This window comes from Gracilinanus agilis, chromosome 1, assembly GCF_016433145.1.
Source record: "Gracilinanus agilis isolate LMUSP501 chromosome 1, AgileGrace, whole genome shotgun sequence".
In the NCBI taxonomy this organism is placed as follows: Eukaryota; Metazoa; Chordata; class Mammalia; order Didelphimorphia; family Didelphidae; genus Gracilinanus; species Gracilinanus agilis.
The window spans coordinates 779,221,125-779,238,016 of NC_058130.1; the positions used below are offsets into that span (position 1 = coordinate 779,221,125).

At 48.3% G+C, this 16,892-nt stretch overlaps 1 protein-coding gene across 1 annotated transcript in view; it reads left to right on the forward strand.

The window, feature by feature from the left end:
- Positions 1–16,892, forward strand: part of DEPDC5 (DEP domain containing 5, GATOR1 subcomplex subunit) — a 119,146-nt gene that overhangs the window by 25,803 nt on the left and 76,451 nt on the right. Inside the window, exons 6-12 of the mRNA XM_044656583.1 lie at positions 518–567; positions 2,996–3,065; positions 4,443–4,521; positions 11,554–11,615; positions 13,088–13,157; positions 14,563–14,635; positions 15,890–15,993. Coding sequence (XP_044512518.1) covers positions 518–567; positions 2,996–3,065; positions 4,443–4,521; positions 11,554–11,615; positions 13,088–13,157; positions 14,563–14,635; positions 15,890–15,993 — 508 coding nt within the window. The remainder of the gene's footprint in view (positions 1–517; positions 568–2,995; positions 3,066–4,442; positions 4,522–11,553; positions 11,616–13,087; positions 13,158–14,562; positions 14,636–15,889; positions 15,994–16,892) is intronic.

A 16,892-nucleotide genomic window follows, 5' to 3' on the forward strand; every position in this document is an offset into this window, starting at 1 on the left:
CTTGTTTCTGCCAAGCTGCTTCTTGGTTTTCCCAGCAATTTTGCAAAATGGTGAATTCTTGCCTGAAAAATTGGGCTTTTTGGGTTTATCTAGCGCTAGGTTAGTATGTTCATTTATTCCTGTGTATTGGGTTTCTAATCTATTCCACTGATCCTTTGCTCAATTTTTTTAAAAATTTATTTTATTGTTTCCTGCTGCCTCATGAAGGTATTAGCTTCCATTTATTCTATTCTAATTTTTAGGGAGCCATCTCTGCTCTGTTTCTTAGCTGGGACCAGATTGTTTTCATGACTCTACTTCATATTGTAGACAGACAGATAGATATAAAGCAGGTCAGTTAGCTACCCCAACTTTACTTTCTCAGCCAGGTAAAAGCCCTGTCCCTGTCCCCACAATGTTTTATATGAAACATGTCCTAACATGTTAATTAGATTTGGGGCATCTTAGAGGCCCAGTTTAGGCCTCACTCATTCTGTAGCCTCAGTTTGCTGAGTCCCCTTTCTTTTTCCTCTTCTAGGTCAGCACATGTGCCTACATCACTCAGAAGGTGGAATTGGCAGGGATCCGGTGAGTCTTCCCCTGTCTTTGCCTATCTGGTGACTAACTGGGTTGTAGCATCTGTGTGGACCATCAGGGATGGGAGCCTTAGTAGGGATTGTGTCCTTTGAAGCATCACTTGTAGTCAAAATAACATTAGCTGCTCAGAGTATCTGCCAGATATGTGGTTCTGAGAGAAGCAGTACTTAATGGGGAAAGAACAACCCGCATGGAGTTTTAGGACCTGTGTTCAAATCCTACCTTTGTCCCCAAACTGCGTTGTGACCTTGGGCAAGTTATTTCCCCTCTATAGCCTCAGTTTCCTGTTCTGTGAAGGTACAGGGTTGGATTGGCTGCCCTGTGAGAACTCTTCCATCCCCAGTGATTCTATAAGACCCAGGACAAACACACCTAATGTTAGGATCGCCACTCGAGGTCAGAATTAATACCCTAGTGGGAGATGAAGCTTGGCACTTGGGAAAGATCCTGAATGTTGCTGATGTCAGGGGCCGGGCCTGGCTGAGTCCCAGCCTAGGAGAAGGACTTGGGGAGATCACCCCCACCTAGCCCCAGTGCAGAGGCAAGCCAGGCCCTTCCTGGAGATCCTGGATGTCCCAGGAGCTCCACTCCTTGGGTAGCCAACATATTGGACGAGAGCCACTGTGATGAGTGTCCCTTGTGTGCACACACGCACTCATGCACAGGCCAGACTGGTGGGGAGTCTGAGACATGACAAGGGCTGCCTCTAGCCCTGGGAACCCTGGAACTGCCTCATCCTCAGTGGCTGGCCATCTCTGATAGTTTTGGGTGGGGGCGACAGGACTGGGCAGTGCGTGTGAGAATCATTGTTCCGGTGTTCTCTGAAGTGTAGGAGTCTTGTTAGACATCATGAAGCCCCATCCCTGTCTTTGAATAGGGGCCAGTGGAACTTGGGAAAGGTTGTTCTGCGTCGCTGTTGGCAGCAGCCTTGATTTCTCAGCTTCGTGGCTTCCTGTGTTCTAGCCCTGAATGTAGGAGTATTTAGGTTGAGTTTCAGTCCCACTGCCTTATTCTGGGCCCTTTCACGTAATGTCCTGCTTCCTGGAGGATTCCTGCAGATAGTATCAGTGGTACGGCCTTGGTTCAGGGGCCCATCATATCCCAAAAAGGGCAGAGGGCTGGGAGTCTGTCTCTGGGTGCTCCCTGATATGGCCTATCCTTCCATGGGTGCCAATCCCAGTCCATCCATGTGGCAGAAGGACCCTGTGCCTTTGTCTAAGCCTGTCACCAACATCATCTTCTTACATAGAAGCTGACTTTGGGGGCTGCCGAGAGGCAGAAGTGGCATCTTTAGTTTATAGGTCTTCTCTTTCTGTCTCTGTTGACCTATCTGTGCATCTCAGCTATATTATCTCTCTAGTCTCTCTGTATTATCTGTATCATTTATATTTTCTCTCTCAACTATCTATATGTTTGTCTTAAGCATGTATGTGTTCAACTGGCCATGCATCTCACTCTGTTGTAGTATGGTGGGCAGAGGGCTGACCTTAAAGTCTAGAAGGCCTGAGGTCAAGTCCAGCCTCAGAGCTGGCTTTGGGCTCTTACTCCAGGCCCAATACTTCATCTTTCTACACTTTTGGTTGCTCTCTAGGACTATTTGAAGTGCTGATGAATTGCTCATCTCTGCTATGGGAGGGCTCTTTGTCTCAGACAGAAAGAATAGCTCATGGCATTCTAGACTTCAAAAGCCCTCGTCTATCCAGTGTGCCCTTGGCTTATCCTGGCAGCCCTTTGAGGCAAGGGTAGGAGTGGGAGAGGGTAGGGACTCTTACAGAGGAGGAAGTTGCCATTCGGAGGAGAAATGACTTGTCCTAGGTCTCCCAGTTCACATGGCATAGCCCAGATTGGCAGCTCAGGGCTCAGGCTGAAATGGCAGGGGCTTTCAAGGCCACCTATCTCTTCTAACTTGGACCCATCTAAGAATATTGTCTGCTGAGTACCCAGCAGGTACGTGAGTGTCCAGCTTTTGTCCAAAGCAGAGAAGGGCCACTTGGGTAAAGCTCTGGACTTGGAATCAGGAAGACCAGGGTTCAAGTCTCGCCTTAGATTCTTTCCTAGCTATATGACCCTGGACAAGTCACTGAGCCTCTCTTGGCCTTAGTTTTTTCATCCATTAAATGGACTGATGACAACATCTGTATCCCAGGGTTGTTATAAATACTAAATGAGAGGATGTGTTATAAAGCATTTCCTGAATCTTAGAACTTGGTATAAGTGTGAGCTGGGATGCTGACAGAACCTCTAGGGAGGGGCAGGCCACCACTTCCCAAGGCTTCCCTCCTGTGTCACATTTGGATGGCTCTAGTTATTGGGACTTTTTTGTCTCATATTACATCTAAATCTTGTTCTGTTGCTCTTCTGCATATGCTGCTTCTTGTGTAAGACTCTTGAAGTCCTTTTTGTGGTCTCTTGCTTTCAGGGCCCAGGCAGGTGAGCTGTGGGTGAAGAGTGAAAAAGTCATGTGTGGGTACATCAGTGAAGACACACGGGTAAGAACTTTTCCAGAATCCTTGGCAGTGGTTGTCATACCCCCAGCCCAAGCTATGCTTGTTTCAGGCGATTACCTTCTGAATAAGTGGGGCCGACTCTCAAAAGTGGGCTAACACTATGAGCTGTGCTGGCGTCTGCCCAACAGCCTTTGTCCCCAGTCTGTCTGGCGGTGCCAGTCATTTCCTTTCAAGGGCAGTTTTCTTTATGGGGAAGGGAATGATGAATAAGAGAGTAGGATTTCGTAAAGACCCTTCCAGCTTCCCTGTGCCTCAGCACAATGACAGTGGAACCCAGCGATGGAGACGGGATGGAGGGTTCTAAGCAGTCATGGGTACAATCTACATGTGCTCTAAAGGAGCCTCCATGCCAGTCGGGGAGGTGGGGCATAAAATGACGAGAAGTTGCATGGCAGTGTGAGATTTAGGTAAGGTACCACTGACCCAAGTGCTTAATTCCTGTGAGACATCAAGAGGATACCAACAAGTCACGTGGGGCCCTTTGGCTCCGCCATTGCTGCTCTCAAGGTTATAAAGCTCTTGCTCTCAGCACCTTGTAGGATGGGTGGCACCAGGCCTGTTGCCTCGAGATGGAGACGCAGCCTGAGGTCAATGATGTGGTTTGCCCGGGTTCTCAGTAAATCTCAGGGTCTCAAACCTGAGGCATCTCACTCCTCGTAGATGACCTACTGTTCCTTTCACACTGTCCCAGAGCCAGGTGTAAGGGAAGGCTTCAGGGAGGAGATGGGCAGAATTTGCATTGTTGAGAAGTAACATGGAGGACATTCCATGAAGGGAGATAGCCTGAGCTAAGCTCCATTTCCTCTCTTAAAACCTGTGGTTCCCTAAACTCTCTCATTGGCCTGGGACAGGGCATTACCTTTATAGTCAAGGCAGGGCAGTTAGTGTTCACGGAGATGGCAAGCCCCCAAGGAAAGGGGAAGTCATGCGTCGTGGCCTCCTCTCATGGAAGCTTCAAAGCGGTCCCGGGTACAGGGTTGCCCACCTGGGTCCGGGTGTTTCATTATCCAAGGGAAGGGTTGGAATCAGTTCCTCTATAGTTTGCAAGGTAAAAAGGAGAAATCCCTTTGCTTCCTCATTTGGGTCCCTGTCCTCCCCTTTGCCAGTTCTCCGTTCCACAGGGATCTCAGTCTCAGTGTGGCGGGGCGTTCACATAGGGAAGCCTGGATGTGGATGTCATCCCTCATCCTTCTCCATTAGCCCGGGTTGGTCACCACGACCACCCTTCCCAGGGGCAGGGCCAGCCATCTGGAGGGGGAGGAGGGAAGCCAATTAAATGCTAGTTTTGCTGTTGTGCTAGCAGAGGGCTTTTGGCCTCTTTGAATCTTTGAAACCCTGGGCCTTTGTCTGTCTTTTCAGGTGGTGTTCCGCTCGACTTCAGCCATGGTCTATATATTTATTCAGATGAGCTGTGAAATGTGGGATTTCGATATTTATGGTAATGTTCCTGTTAGATGGGGCTGTTCAGAGCGGGGCCCTTTCTGGGTTGTCCCTGAGGCAGTGCTGAGATCTCCCTTTGTGACAGCTCCAGCATCAGTCCGCTGGGCCCTGGGCTTAGAGAGATCTATGATCTCCTCACTGGGAGGGCAGTGCAGGGAGCTTATTCCCTGTTGGTCCACACTGAAGCCCAGCTCCATAATTCTTGTCAGATGGCGTCATTTGTAAGGGGCTTAGTATAATGCTTGGCACATAGTAGGTGCTACATAAATGCTTATGCCCTTCCCTGCCTGCCTCTTCTCTCCACCCCCCCCCCCCATAGTCTTCTCCAGAGGATCCAGTTGATAATAATAGTTAACCCTCACATATCACTTTAAGGTCTATAAAGTCCTTTACAAATATTATTTCATTTGAGCCTCACAATAACCCTGGGAAATAAGTGATATTCTCTCCATTTTACAAATGAGGACACTAAGGCAGACAGAGGTTAACAGACTTGCCCAGGGTCATATCACCAATAAACACCTGAAGCTGAATTTGAACTCAGGTCTTCCTGTCTCCAGGCTCAGTGCACTCTCCTTTGAGCCATCTAGCTGCCAATAGAGGGAATGTGGTTCAGTGGAAAGTGTGCTAAATTGGGAATACCCGGTCAAAGTTGGAATCCTGGCAATTTGCTAGCTGTGAGATCTTTGGCAAGTCCCTTGAGATGCCCGGGAGATCCTTTCTAGCTTCAGCTATGTAATCCTTTAATCCTATCCTTCTGATTGCTTTATACTGTGTGCACATTTAGTCTCCCCATGGGCATCCCTTGAGTTCTCCGAATCACAGAACCTACCCGAGTCGGAAGGGGACCAACAACTCAAGCCAGAAAAATAGTTCTCTGTCTTCTCCTCTCTGATTGAAGCTCTCCATTTGGGGAGAACCTTCTCTCTTTTAGGGCAGATCATTCCTCTTTGGGACAGCTCTTGCATTTCTTCCTGACATCACCCTTGGTCTGTATTTCGCAGCTTCCAGCTTAGGAGCATCCTCCTTCTGTTCTTCAGGGCCAAGTAGAAGAAGTGTGTTGCTCTCCCAGGAGGCCCACCTTCTGATATTTGAATACAACCTTCTCATTCTCCCCTTCCCCCAGACTTCTCTTCTCCAAGCTAAACCCCCAGTTTTTTTAGCCAGTCCCTCTGGGACCCCAACTTGAGACCCATCACCATCCTCTTTGCTCTTGTCTGGGCACCCTCCAGATGATCAGTGCCCTTAACTAGATTGTGGTGCCCAGAACTGAACACAGCGATGGAGGCAGAGGCCAGAGACACTGTCATCTGCTTATTCCTGGGTGCCATTTCCATCCCTGCACCCTGCTGAATGCACCCACCTGAGATCATATACTGTCCTTTGCTGTCATGTCCTCCTGTGGGTTCAGATTGAGCTTGTACTTCATTACAATCCACAGAGCACTCCTGGACTAAAACTGCCCTCTTCTTCCCATGCTCGCCTTCCCCAGATTATATGCAGGAAGCAGAGGGTGCTCAACCCAAGCGTAAGACTTGACATTTGTCCCTATTCCATTTGATCTAGAATCAGCTCAGTGGTTTGATCTGTCTTGATCCTTGGAATCCAGATTTTGGCACCTAGCTCTTCCTCTCAGCTTTGTGCCATCTGCAGATTTGATAAGCATGCCATCCCTGCCTTCCAAGTCATTGATAAAAATGTTATCTAACTGGGCCACACTGAGATCTCTGGGGCACTCCAGTGGAGACTTCTTTCCAAATCTATGGTAAGCCACGAATGACTAAATGAAGGGCCAGCCCTTCAATTAGTTCTGAATCAGTTGAATCATACTGTTGTCTAGCCTGCATTTCTTTATTTTTTTTTTAAACCTATAACCTTCCATCTTAGAATCAATACTGGGTATTGGTTCCAAAGCAGAAGAGGGTTAAAGGCTAGGCAATGGGGGTCAAATGACTTGCCCAGGGTCACACGCTAGGAAGTGTCTGAGGCCAGATTGGAACTCAGGACCTCTTGTCTCTGGGCCTGGCTCTTTATCCACTAAGTCACCTAGATGCTTCCCCCAATCCCATCTCTTTATCTTTTTTTTTTTTAAACCCTTACCTTCCATATTAGAATCAATACTAGATATTAGTTCTAAGGTAGATGCCATCTGTTTATCTTTAAAAAAAAAAATCATGAGAGAATGGCTCAAATGCTTTGCTAAAATCTAGATAAATCATCCTTCCTGTAGTTGATCTATCAGGTTATTGACCCACAAAAGGAACTAACATTAGTGTAGAATGAACTGGTCTTTTTTTGAACATCTGTCGCTGTCTTTTGTCACAAAGTTACTTCCCTTTAGTTCTCTCTTTCCGCTCTTTTCATGTCAAACTCTTCCTCGTAATGAAGAAACATTTAATCAAAGCCAATGTATTTGGTAGTTTCATCCGACATCGAGTGTCATATTCCAGTTCCTTTGTCTCCTAGCTCTTCCAAAGGGGTGGGGACCGGAGTATGTTTCATCTTCCTTTTGGGGCACCCGTTGGTTATATCAGGGTCATTACCTCCCTTTCATTGTTGCTTCTCTTGACTTGAGTTGTTGATTCTCTGCTCATTCTGCCTCCGTTCATATGAGTTAGTGTTTCTCTGCATACTGGTGTTGGTCATTCTTGCGATACAATCGTATTATTATGTTTATAGAATTGTTATAATTAATTATATTAAATATCATGTATTCCTATCCTATGGTTGCTTCATCTATTCCATGGTTAATGAGATAACCTTTTGTTTCCTGTTTTTTGCTTTCACTCAGTCCAGTCATGGGGTCCCAGCAGCTATAGAGATACATAATGAAGCCAGACTGGCATTTTGGGGTCACTGCTTCCTATTGTAGAGACGCACTGACTCTCCCTTTAATAGTTTGTTCTAGAATTTTGCCAGGAATCAAAATCAAGCTCCCTGGCCCAGAGCTTGCAGACTCCATTCTCTTCTCTTTTTTTGAAAATCAGAACAACCGGTATCCTCCTGTTGTTCTGTTTTACTTCTCCCATTCTCTACAGTCTTGCCTTGATGATTGAGAATGGCTTAGTTGCCACTTCAACACGTTATTTCTGTCCCCCATGCCATGGATCATCTGGGCCAAGGCTATTTGAGTTCCTCTAGTGTTACTAGGCTTATGTATGATTGCTTTGCTTCTCCAGTCATCGTGTTTTGTAGTCCTGAGATCATTTTCCTTGGCCAGGAAAAGAGAAATTAAAATTAGGCTGCTCTGTCTTCTTTCTGTTCATGAATGAATGAATGATTAGAGAAGCATTTATTAATCACTTACTATCTACAAAGCTCTGTGGATAGAGAGCAAAAAACCAGAGGCCCTGCCCCAAGGAGCTCATGTTCTGCTGAGGGAGACAACACTTTAGGAGGCTTTAGCTGCATTTTGGATGGAAGGGCTGTGGGCCATAGTGATAAGGCAGATGGGGATACATCTTCTGTAGTGTCATCTCTAAGAGTCAGATCACATCTGTTTTTGATGTAGAATAACTGGACAGCATCGTGGTTTTTGGTGGGAAGTCAGTCCTTTCTCAGTCTCGATTAGTTTTGGATGACAAGGATGTGGGGGCTACAGTACCTGCAGAGGTCGGTGCTAGGGACACAAAGGTTACTTCCCTTCAAAATGGCAGTGAGGATGGGTCTGGTAGTCCAAGGGCACTGCTCTTCCCAGCATTCGTGGGCTTATTTGCCATTCATTGGCCTACTGGGTGATGTGTAGGGGCTAGGTTAGAAGCATTGCCAGTTGTCCAGGAGAGAGAGAGAGAGAGAGAGAGAGAGAGAGAGAGAGAGAGAGAGAGAGAGAGAGGAAAGCATGTGCACGTCCGTGTGCGTGTGCGTGTGTGTGTGTGTGTGTGTGTGTGTGTGTGTGTGTGTGTGAAGCTCTTTTCTAGGGCTCTTGAATGAAGGATCCTTGGATGTATCCATTGGAGTATCTGAGTATCCTTATCAGTAGGTCTGACCCTTGTAATGTTGGTGGGTTTAGGGGATGGGATTAGATGTTTCAGTAGGGCCAGTGTCAGAAGCTTAAATTGTTTTGGGAAAGCCAACAGAACTAGTGTCAGTAGGTTGAATGTGGGGTGACCCAATCCAGGCAGAGGTAAAAAACACAGATCAATATATAACAGGGATGTTTTGGTTTATTATAACAAGGGAAGGTGGAAAAGGGAATTTGGAAAACCTAAATTAATATTCACTACCTAAACCTTCCACAGATCTGAAGTTGTTTCCTCATGGGAAGCCTTCACAGAAATTGAACTCCTCTGATCCTTACCTATCTGTCTAAAGACCCAGTCCCTAATATAGATAAAACTACACCTACACTAACCCAAACCACCCCCTTTCGATAGTAATAGAGGAAGTGAGTTTTGGCAGTTAGGCAGGACAGGGCCCAGGAAGAGGTTCTGGATCCAGAAGGACCCCAAACCTAATTCTCACAGACAGATGGCCCAGATGGTTTAGGATCACACCAGGAAGCTCAGTAGATGTATCAACCAGTCAGCAGGGAAATAGGTAAATGGGAAAGATAAGATAGAAAACAGCCACAGGAAAATAGCCAGTCTCTTTAGGTCAAAACCCAGGGAAAAGATTCAGTCCCAAACCCAGTAACTGTCTCTCCTCTTCCACTTCCACATTCTAGAACCTTTTCTCTGCATCTGTATCTCCTTTGCAGATCCTGCTTATATGCTCAAATCCTCTCCTTTATAACACTCTCTTGGCATATGCCACCTTCTGTTTGTTCCTTTGTCACTTTGGTGCTTCAACTAAGGCTTACTTGTCCAGGGGTGATCCTTTCCCTTCTTCAGTCAACCTCTTTTTTCCCATCTAGTCAGTGTCCCTTTTGTTGTCCTTACTGGTCCTCCACCGCCTCAGTTTATTCTGCCATCCAGCATTCCTGGCACCATTCTTACAGGCCTTTCCTATCACCTTGTAATTGTCCTGTGATCCCTCTCTTTTCCAGTTTTTCTGTGCTCTTTTAAAAACCAGATGTCACTCATCTGTCCACAGTGACCTCTTCAGACAAGTACTTCTCACTGCAATTATTTCTCTTTGTATTCACAGAATTTTATTCTTGAGAGCATCCATCGTTCCTGACTTATGTTCCCTGTAGATGTTCAGTCCATGGAATCTTCCTTCCTATCCTTCTTTGTTGGCATTCAGTTGTTTCAGTTGTATCTGACTCTATTACCCTGTTTGGAATTTTCTTGGCAAAGATCCTGATGTGGTTTGTCATTTCCTTGAAGTGACTTGCCCAGGGTCACATAACTAATAATTGTCTGAGGCCAAATTTAAACTCAGGAAGATGAGTCTTCCTGACTCTGTGTCTGGTGCTCTCTCTACTGCACCACTTAGCTGCTGCTTCTAAATCCCTTGGAATCAACTCTGGCTTGCCAAACAAGAGTAGACAAATCTAGACTTTCCCAGCATTCTTCCACTTCTTGACATAAACTCCTGGGTGGTGTGTATGGTCATTCCTTGCCAAGGTTTCTGGTGTTTCTGTTCCATACATCCAAACCTCTCCAAAATCATGGGAATAAGAATCAGATTAGGAGGGAATTCCCTCTAGGTGGTTTTCTCACCTTCTGGAGATTGAGATTATTGTTAAGGTAAGTCAGAATATTATTAACTGGTTTACTTTTGTTAGAAAGAATGCTTCACCAGATGTCTGGATCACAAAAGTCTCCCATCATTACCAACCAGCCTTGTGAACTGGCTCCCAAACTCCTTATCTATTTCTTCTTTCTGTCCTGGTGGTCTGCAGTAAACTCTGATTATATCACGTCTGTTGCTGCCTTTGTTGATCTTGACCCCCCAGTGGACTCTGCTCTCTTCCCAACCCATTCCCTACTGTTTCCTAGATTTTTCTTGCATAAATATCTCTCCTTATTTTTTGAAAAAAATTATTTTTAACATTCTTTTTCATAAAAATTAAATCCCAAATTCTCTTCCTCCTACCCCACTGAGAAAGTAAACAATATATCAATTATATATGTGATATCATGCAAAACATTTCCTTATTAGCCATATTTTTTATAAAAAAAAAGCAAGAAAAATAAAGTGAGAAAATACCTCAATTTGCACTTGGCCCATCAGGTTTTTTTTTTCCCCCATCAGTTTTCCCTCTGGAGATGTATAGCATTTTTTATCATGAGGCCTTTGGAATTGTCCTGGCCATTTGTACTGATCAGAGTAGCCAAGTCATTCTCAGTGGATCATGGTACAGCCTTTTATGTTACTGTGTAAAGTGTTCTCCTGGCCCTTAGTCACTTCTGATAGTGCAATAGCCTTCCATCACAATCATTTGTCACAGCTTGTTCAGCCATTCCCCAATGAATGGGCATCCCCCTTTTCTCCAGGTCTATCTCTCCTTAAAGCATAGGGCTGCTCCTTTCTACCCCTCTCTTTCCTTGGCTGGTTTCCAAAGCCGTATCCTGGTCATGACTCATCCTGTCCCCCCAAGTCTCGTGGTTCCCTTTATGTTTTCATTGCAGGGTCACGCCTTGCTTCCTTATGTGTCCTTCACGAGGCCTCTTGTGCTGCCTCACTGTAATTGCTCTTCTCCACTTACGTCTCCCATGACTTTCTCTTACCCTTTGGGTCATCTGAATTGGGAATCTTCAGAGAGCCTGGGGGTTCTGGATGTTAAGCACATCGTATCCCAGAGGACTACTGGGCTTAAAAAGAAGGGCTTTTGTGGCAGGCAGGGCACAGCATGGTCCAGAGTCCTTCCTAACCCCTGATGGACAGGATGGTATTTGGGGATCAGCTCTCGGAATGGCTTCCATTTTCCTCACCCCCAGGCTCTCAGGATAAGGCTGCCATCTTCCTTTTTTATTGACTAACAAGGGGCAGGTTCGGTTCTCTGTGAAGGTGAGCCCCGGCTGTCAGCCGTCCCTTTCTCACCCTGGTCCACTTTTTCTCAGATTCATTTGGCTACTGTTTGTGGGAGTCAGAGGGAGAAGTATTTGCGTCCCTTAAACTCTTTGCTCTAATCCTTCCTTTTCAGGAGATTTGTATTTTGAAAAAGCTGTGAATGGTTTCCTTGCTGACCTCTTTACCAAGTGGAAGGTACGCTTATGTTTTCTAGTATGGAATCTGGTGCGATGAGGCTTAAGTGTACACTTTAGCCCATAACGCGGTAGGTGGAGACTGAATGTGAAGTCGGGAACTTCCTGGGTTCCTGAAGTTCTGGGTTCAAAACTCAACTCTGACACTGTGACTCTGTGCACATCCCTTAATTGGCTCATCTCCTCCATCAGACAGGCAAGGACTTCTCAACGTTCACGAGATCAGAGATCCCCCAGGGTCTTTGTGTTGGTTTCGAAGAAACTTGGGCAGAATGCTTATTGGTTGGAATTGGAAAATATCTGAGTATTTCCTTGTCTCTTCCAATGCGATTGGCAGCTCAGTGGCAAAATGGAGAGAGTACGGTGTCCAGACTCAGAAGCCCTGAGTTCAAATCTGGCATCAGACACTTAGTAGCTGTGTGACCCTAGCCACATCACTTAACTTCTGCCTCAGTTTCCTCATCTGTAAAATGAGGATAATAGCACCTATGTCCCAGGATTGGGTGAGGATCAAATGGGATAACAATTGTAAAGTCCACAGTGCAGGGCACAGAGTTAACATTATGTAGATGTTAACTCTTATTATAGTTGTTAATGGCAGTGGATTTTTGGTGAGGTGAGATTTATGATCTAGAGGAGGCCCACGGGGAGGAAGAGGTCCGTGAGGACTTGTAGTTGGGGAACAGGAGATTGGGTAAGAGGCAGAGCTTGGCTAAGACTTCTCAAGGCTCATTGGGTTTGGCCAAATGGAAGGGGGGGGGAGGAAGGCAAAGAGAGGGAGCTGGCTGTGAATGTGGGGTGTGCCTGGTCCAGTGACAGGAAGCCGCTGAGACCTAAAGAGCTTAAAGCTCTTAGTCCAGGGATAGGGAGAGCCAGGAACCTACCAGGATAGAAAGGGCGTGAAGCCCCGAGTCCAGATCCCGCCTTGGGATATGAAGGGTTGAACTGGGTGAACTTGGAGCTCCTGGAGACTCCGAGGCTGTGACTTGGCCCAGGTCATGGGACCCAAGAGCTCTTCTCATGGGTGACCCTGGGCTTCTTCCATGCCCATCCTGCTCTCACGTGACCCCTTTGCCAGCTGGGAAACCTCCTTGTGCTCTGGGCTCACTTTGCTGGGGTGAGGAGGAGCCCCAATCCGTGGTGGCAATCCCCCTGTTTCTGCAGTGTGGGTCTGGTATTACCTGGAGGTTAGGAGAATGGCCCTGATAGCGAGCACTGTGGCAGAGCCCCATGGCCACTGTCCACCTGTGTCCCAGGTTCGGCCACCGAGCGCTGCTCGCCTCTGTGCCTGCTCTTCTGTGCTAACAAGGCTGCCTTTGCAGCAGGCTGGGGGTTGTGGACACGGGAGCAGACCCAGCTTTTCAGACCCAGCTTCTCTGGGGCTCACAGAATGCCACGCTCTTGAGGCTGTGCCCAGGAAATTGTGGAATTGTCTCCATCGGGGCCGTTCCTCTTCTCCTTGTTCTTGTACAGGAAAAGAACTGTAGCCACGAAGTGACCGTGGTCCTGTTTTCCAGGACATTCTATGATGCCAAGTCCATTGGTGAGTCCTCTCCCAGCCTCCCTCCCTCACATCCATCGGTCCCTCACCATTAGCTGCGGATGCTTCCTGGCCGTGAACCAGACCGGGTGCTCCCGAGGGGCAGGGCTTGCATCTGCCTCCCAGCACCCACAGGGACTGCAGCTGGCATCTCTTAGGGCAGGGGCACGTGGGTTCAGCAGCTGTATCTCTGATATGGTCTCTTCTCCTCCCAGGAGGGTCCAGTGGGTAGCACTTTCTTGTCCACAGAGGGTTAGTTATAGAATGGCCCAGGGAGAGGGTGGGTGTGGGAGGTGAAGGATCTTGCCCACTCTTGCTGCTGTAGGCTGGGATTAGAACCCAGGACACCAGCCCTGGCTTTGTGGAGCAGGCAGACCAGCGAGGGAGGGAAGACCCACAACTGGGTCATGAGATAGAACCTGGAGGCGCAGGAAGGGAGGCCCCCACCGTGAGCTCAGAGGCTCTGAGGAGGTTTCGTTGGGGAAGGGGCTGGTGCCCTGCCTTGAGGAGCGCCTGGACCCCGGCCACAGAAGCCAGACTGGAATTGAGACTTTGGGGAAAGGACACTTACTGACGAGAGATCTGGGCACAAATGGTTTTTTCTTTCCTGACGTACTTAGGGAGCATCTGAAGTTCTTGCTAGGTTTCATTTGATTTTATTCTTTAAAATTTAACTTCTGGCTGTTGTTAACTTTGACATTTAATTTTTTTATACTATTTTTCCATGGTTACACGATTCATGATCCCCCTCCTGAAATTTAATTTTCGAGGCCAAGTTTTATCGATCCTTTTTGTTTTAACATCATAGTCGTTGACAAATATATTGCATTGCCCTTCCCAGCCCTCCTTTTGTCGAGACAAAGTAGGTGACCCGAGGCCTGGGTCTGTTAGTGAACGCAGCGTCCTGTCCCCAGGGGCCCTCACCTTTGTCCGAACTGGAGGAAGGGTCCTTCCGTGGTCATTGCAGCTCCTTGGCATGACCCTCTCATTCTTGTTCTTGTCTGGATTCTGCTTCCTTAGTGTCTTCTCAGGGTTCTCTGGATTCCACACAGCTCATGTGCACACAGTAAATCCCGTGATGTTCCTGCGTGAGCTCCAGTGGGCACCCATTGTATTGCTGGGTTTTTCCTGGCACAGGAAGCACACTGAGACCACATGCGGCCTTTTCTTTCCATCTCTCCCCTTGGGGTGTGTGCTTGAGGGAGGCATCTCTGGGCCTGCGACTGAACAGCTGGCGATGCCCCTAAGATTGGTGCCTTCCTTTAGAGCCAGCTCTTGGGGTGGGGGTGGGGCCCTTTTCTGCAGCTCAGCAGCCTGTGGACCAGCCCTCAGGGCAGAAGAGGGCAGGGAAAGGACCCCCTTTGCGCCCTTCCTGGCAGCACATCCGCCTCTGCTCTTTCCTCTTCAGATGAGTTTCCCGAGACACACCGAGCCTCAATTCGCCAGGATCATGAAGGCCGATTCTATGAAGACTTTTACAAGTAGGTTTTGACTTGCTGCTGGTGCCTTTTTTTTTTTTTTTAAACCTCTCACCTTCTGTCTTAGAATCAGTACTGTGTATCAGTTCCAAGGCAGAAGAGCAGTGTGGGGTGAAGTGACTTGCCCAGGGTCACACAGCTAAGATGTATCTGAGGCCAGATTTGAACTCCAGGACCTCCATCTCCAGGTCTGGCTCTCCATCCACTGAGCCACTTAGTTGTCCCTTTGTAATTTTTAAATTCATTCGGTTGTCTGCTTCTGCCCCCAAATATATTTTCCTTTAAAAAAAAATTGATGGTAATAATTTTAAGGAAGGATCCGACATGGACTTTGTTATTCTGTTTAGCTTGTGTGGAATTGTGAATTTGTCTGCCCCCTCCTGTTTCTCTTAGTTTTCTTTGTGAGTGGAATGGTTTTCCTAAGAGCCTTCCTCCCACTGCTGAGGGGATCAGAGCTTGGACTCCTGGGATTGCTGAGGGATTCCTGACATGTCTGACAGACTCTGCGTGGATCCTCCTCTGGGCCTCCTCCCCAAGGCCTTTCCATGGAGTCATTCTCAGACCATTTTGGTGGAAAGCTCTTGCTTGTGTGGCACGAGTATCTGCCTTTCTGTTACTCTCACTGCTGTGAGATCTCTAGGTCCTGTGGGACAAGGCTAGACCGTCTTCTCTGGGACACCCTTCAGATCATGGTCAGACGAGACCATGTCCGACCCCCCCAGACAGCTCCAGGCTTCACTTTACTGAAGCCTCCAGTGCTGGCCCCAGGCTGCGGAAGCCTCACTCAGTCTTAGCGTGGTGCCCATCCCACGGCAAGGGCTGGGTTCTTTTGGGCAGAGTTCAGGCCTTGAGAGGGGCTTGACCTTCCTGCTCTGACTGTGACCCTCTTAGTTAGGGGGTGTAGGAGGGTAGGAATCCCACCTTCTCCTTTGGAGCTCAGCACCTGAGGCTTTAGGCCCAGAAGGGATTTGAGGCTCATGCCATTGATCCAGCCTCCTACTTTGATAGATGAGGCTCAGGAGGCCTCACCTGGTTTGGACCTGGGCCCGAGTGCTCCTGTGCTGAGTTCCCCACGTCCCCCTGCTGCCTCCTCCTCTGAGGCCCAGAGGGGTCCTCACATGGTCTGGACTTGGTCTGAGTACCCCCATGCCGAGTTCTTAGTGCTCCTGTGCTGTCTCCTCCCTCTGAGGCCTGGAGCTGTCCTCTCTGCAGCCAGGGGCCAGCACCCATCTTCTGCCTCCTTTTTGTTCCTTTCAGGGTGGTGGTTCAGAATGAGAGACGAGAAGAGTGGACGTCGCTCTTAGTGACCATTAAGAAGCTCTTTGTCCAGTACCCAGTGCTGGTGCGGCTGGACCGGGCAGGTACCGTTGCTCTGGGGGCCCCCTGGTCTGTACTGTTGCTCCTGCCTTTGTCTGGTGCCAGTCAGAGGTGGGTCAGCTTGCCTAGTCCCTGGGCAGCTCCCTCCCATGAGCCTCGTGTGAGCCCTGCTCTGGGCCTGGCTCTGGACAGCTCCCTTCTGTCTGGTGGCACCATGTTCCCTGCTTCCCCTTGTGTCCTCAGGAGTATGGTATATAGGGAGCTCTGGGAGGGCCGAGGGAGAGGCAGCCCCTGGACTGAAGCCCTTCTCGGCGGCCTAGTCGGGGTATGGCCATGACCCCAGGCCCCCAAAGGTTCCACCAGCTCTAGCTTCAAGTCTAGGCCCATCTTGCCTGATGGAGGGTCTGGAGACGAAATGAGGCTCTCTTGTCCAAGGCCGGATGAGCCCGGCTTGGGGTTGATATTGTGTATTGGTTCAAGGCAGAAGAGTGGTCAGGGCTGGGTAATGGGGTCACAAAGCTAGTCAGTGTCTGAGGTCAGACTTGAACCCAGGACACCTCCCATCTCTACATCTGGCTCTCCATCCATTGAGTCACCTTGCTGTTCTGCTCCTGTCTTCTTCTGTGACTTATTTAGGGGGTGACCGGGGGAACCCAGCCTTGAGGAAGGGCCCAATGTGTGGGGAACCGTCCTGGGGACAAGAGTTAGCCTCAATCTCCTTGGCCCTTGGGGCAGACCCAGGAGCAGATTTCTCCTTGTAGCTTAGGGTGTCTAAGGGAGGAGTGGGCCAGCCACCTCGGGAGGTTGTGAGACCCTCATGGGAGACAGGATGTATTTGAGGGGATTTCTCAGGGAGAAGGTGCTCTGGGCCACTTGTGAGGCCCAGCCCTGTCAGTGGGGTGGAGTGGAGTTTTCTCCTCTGTAAAATGGGGATGCGGGTAAG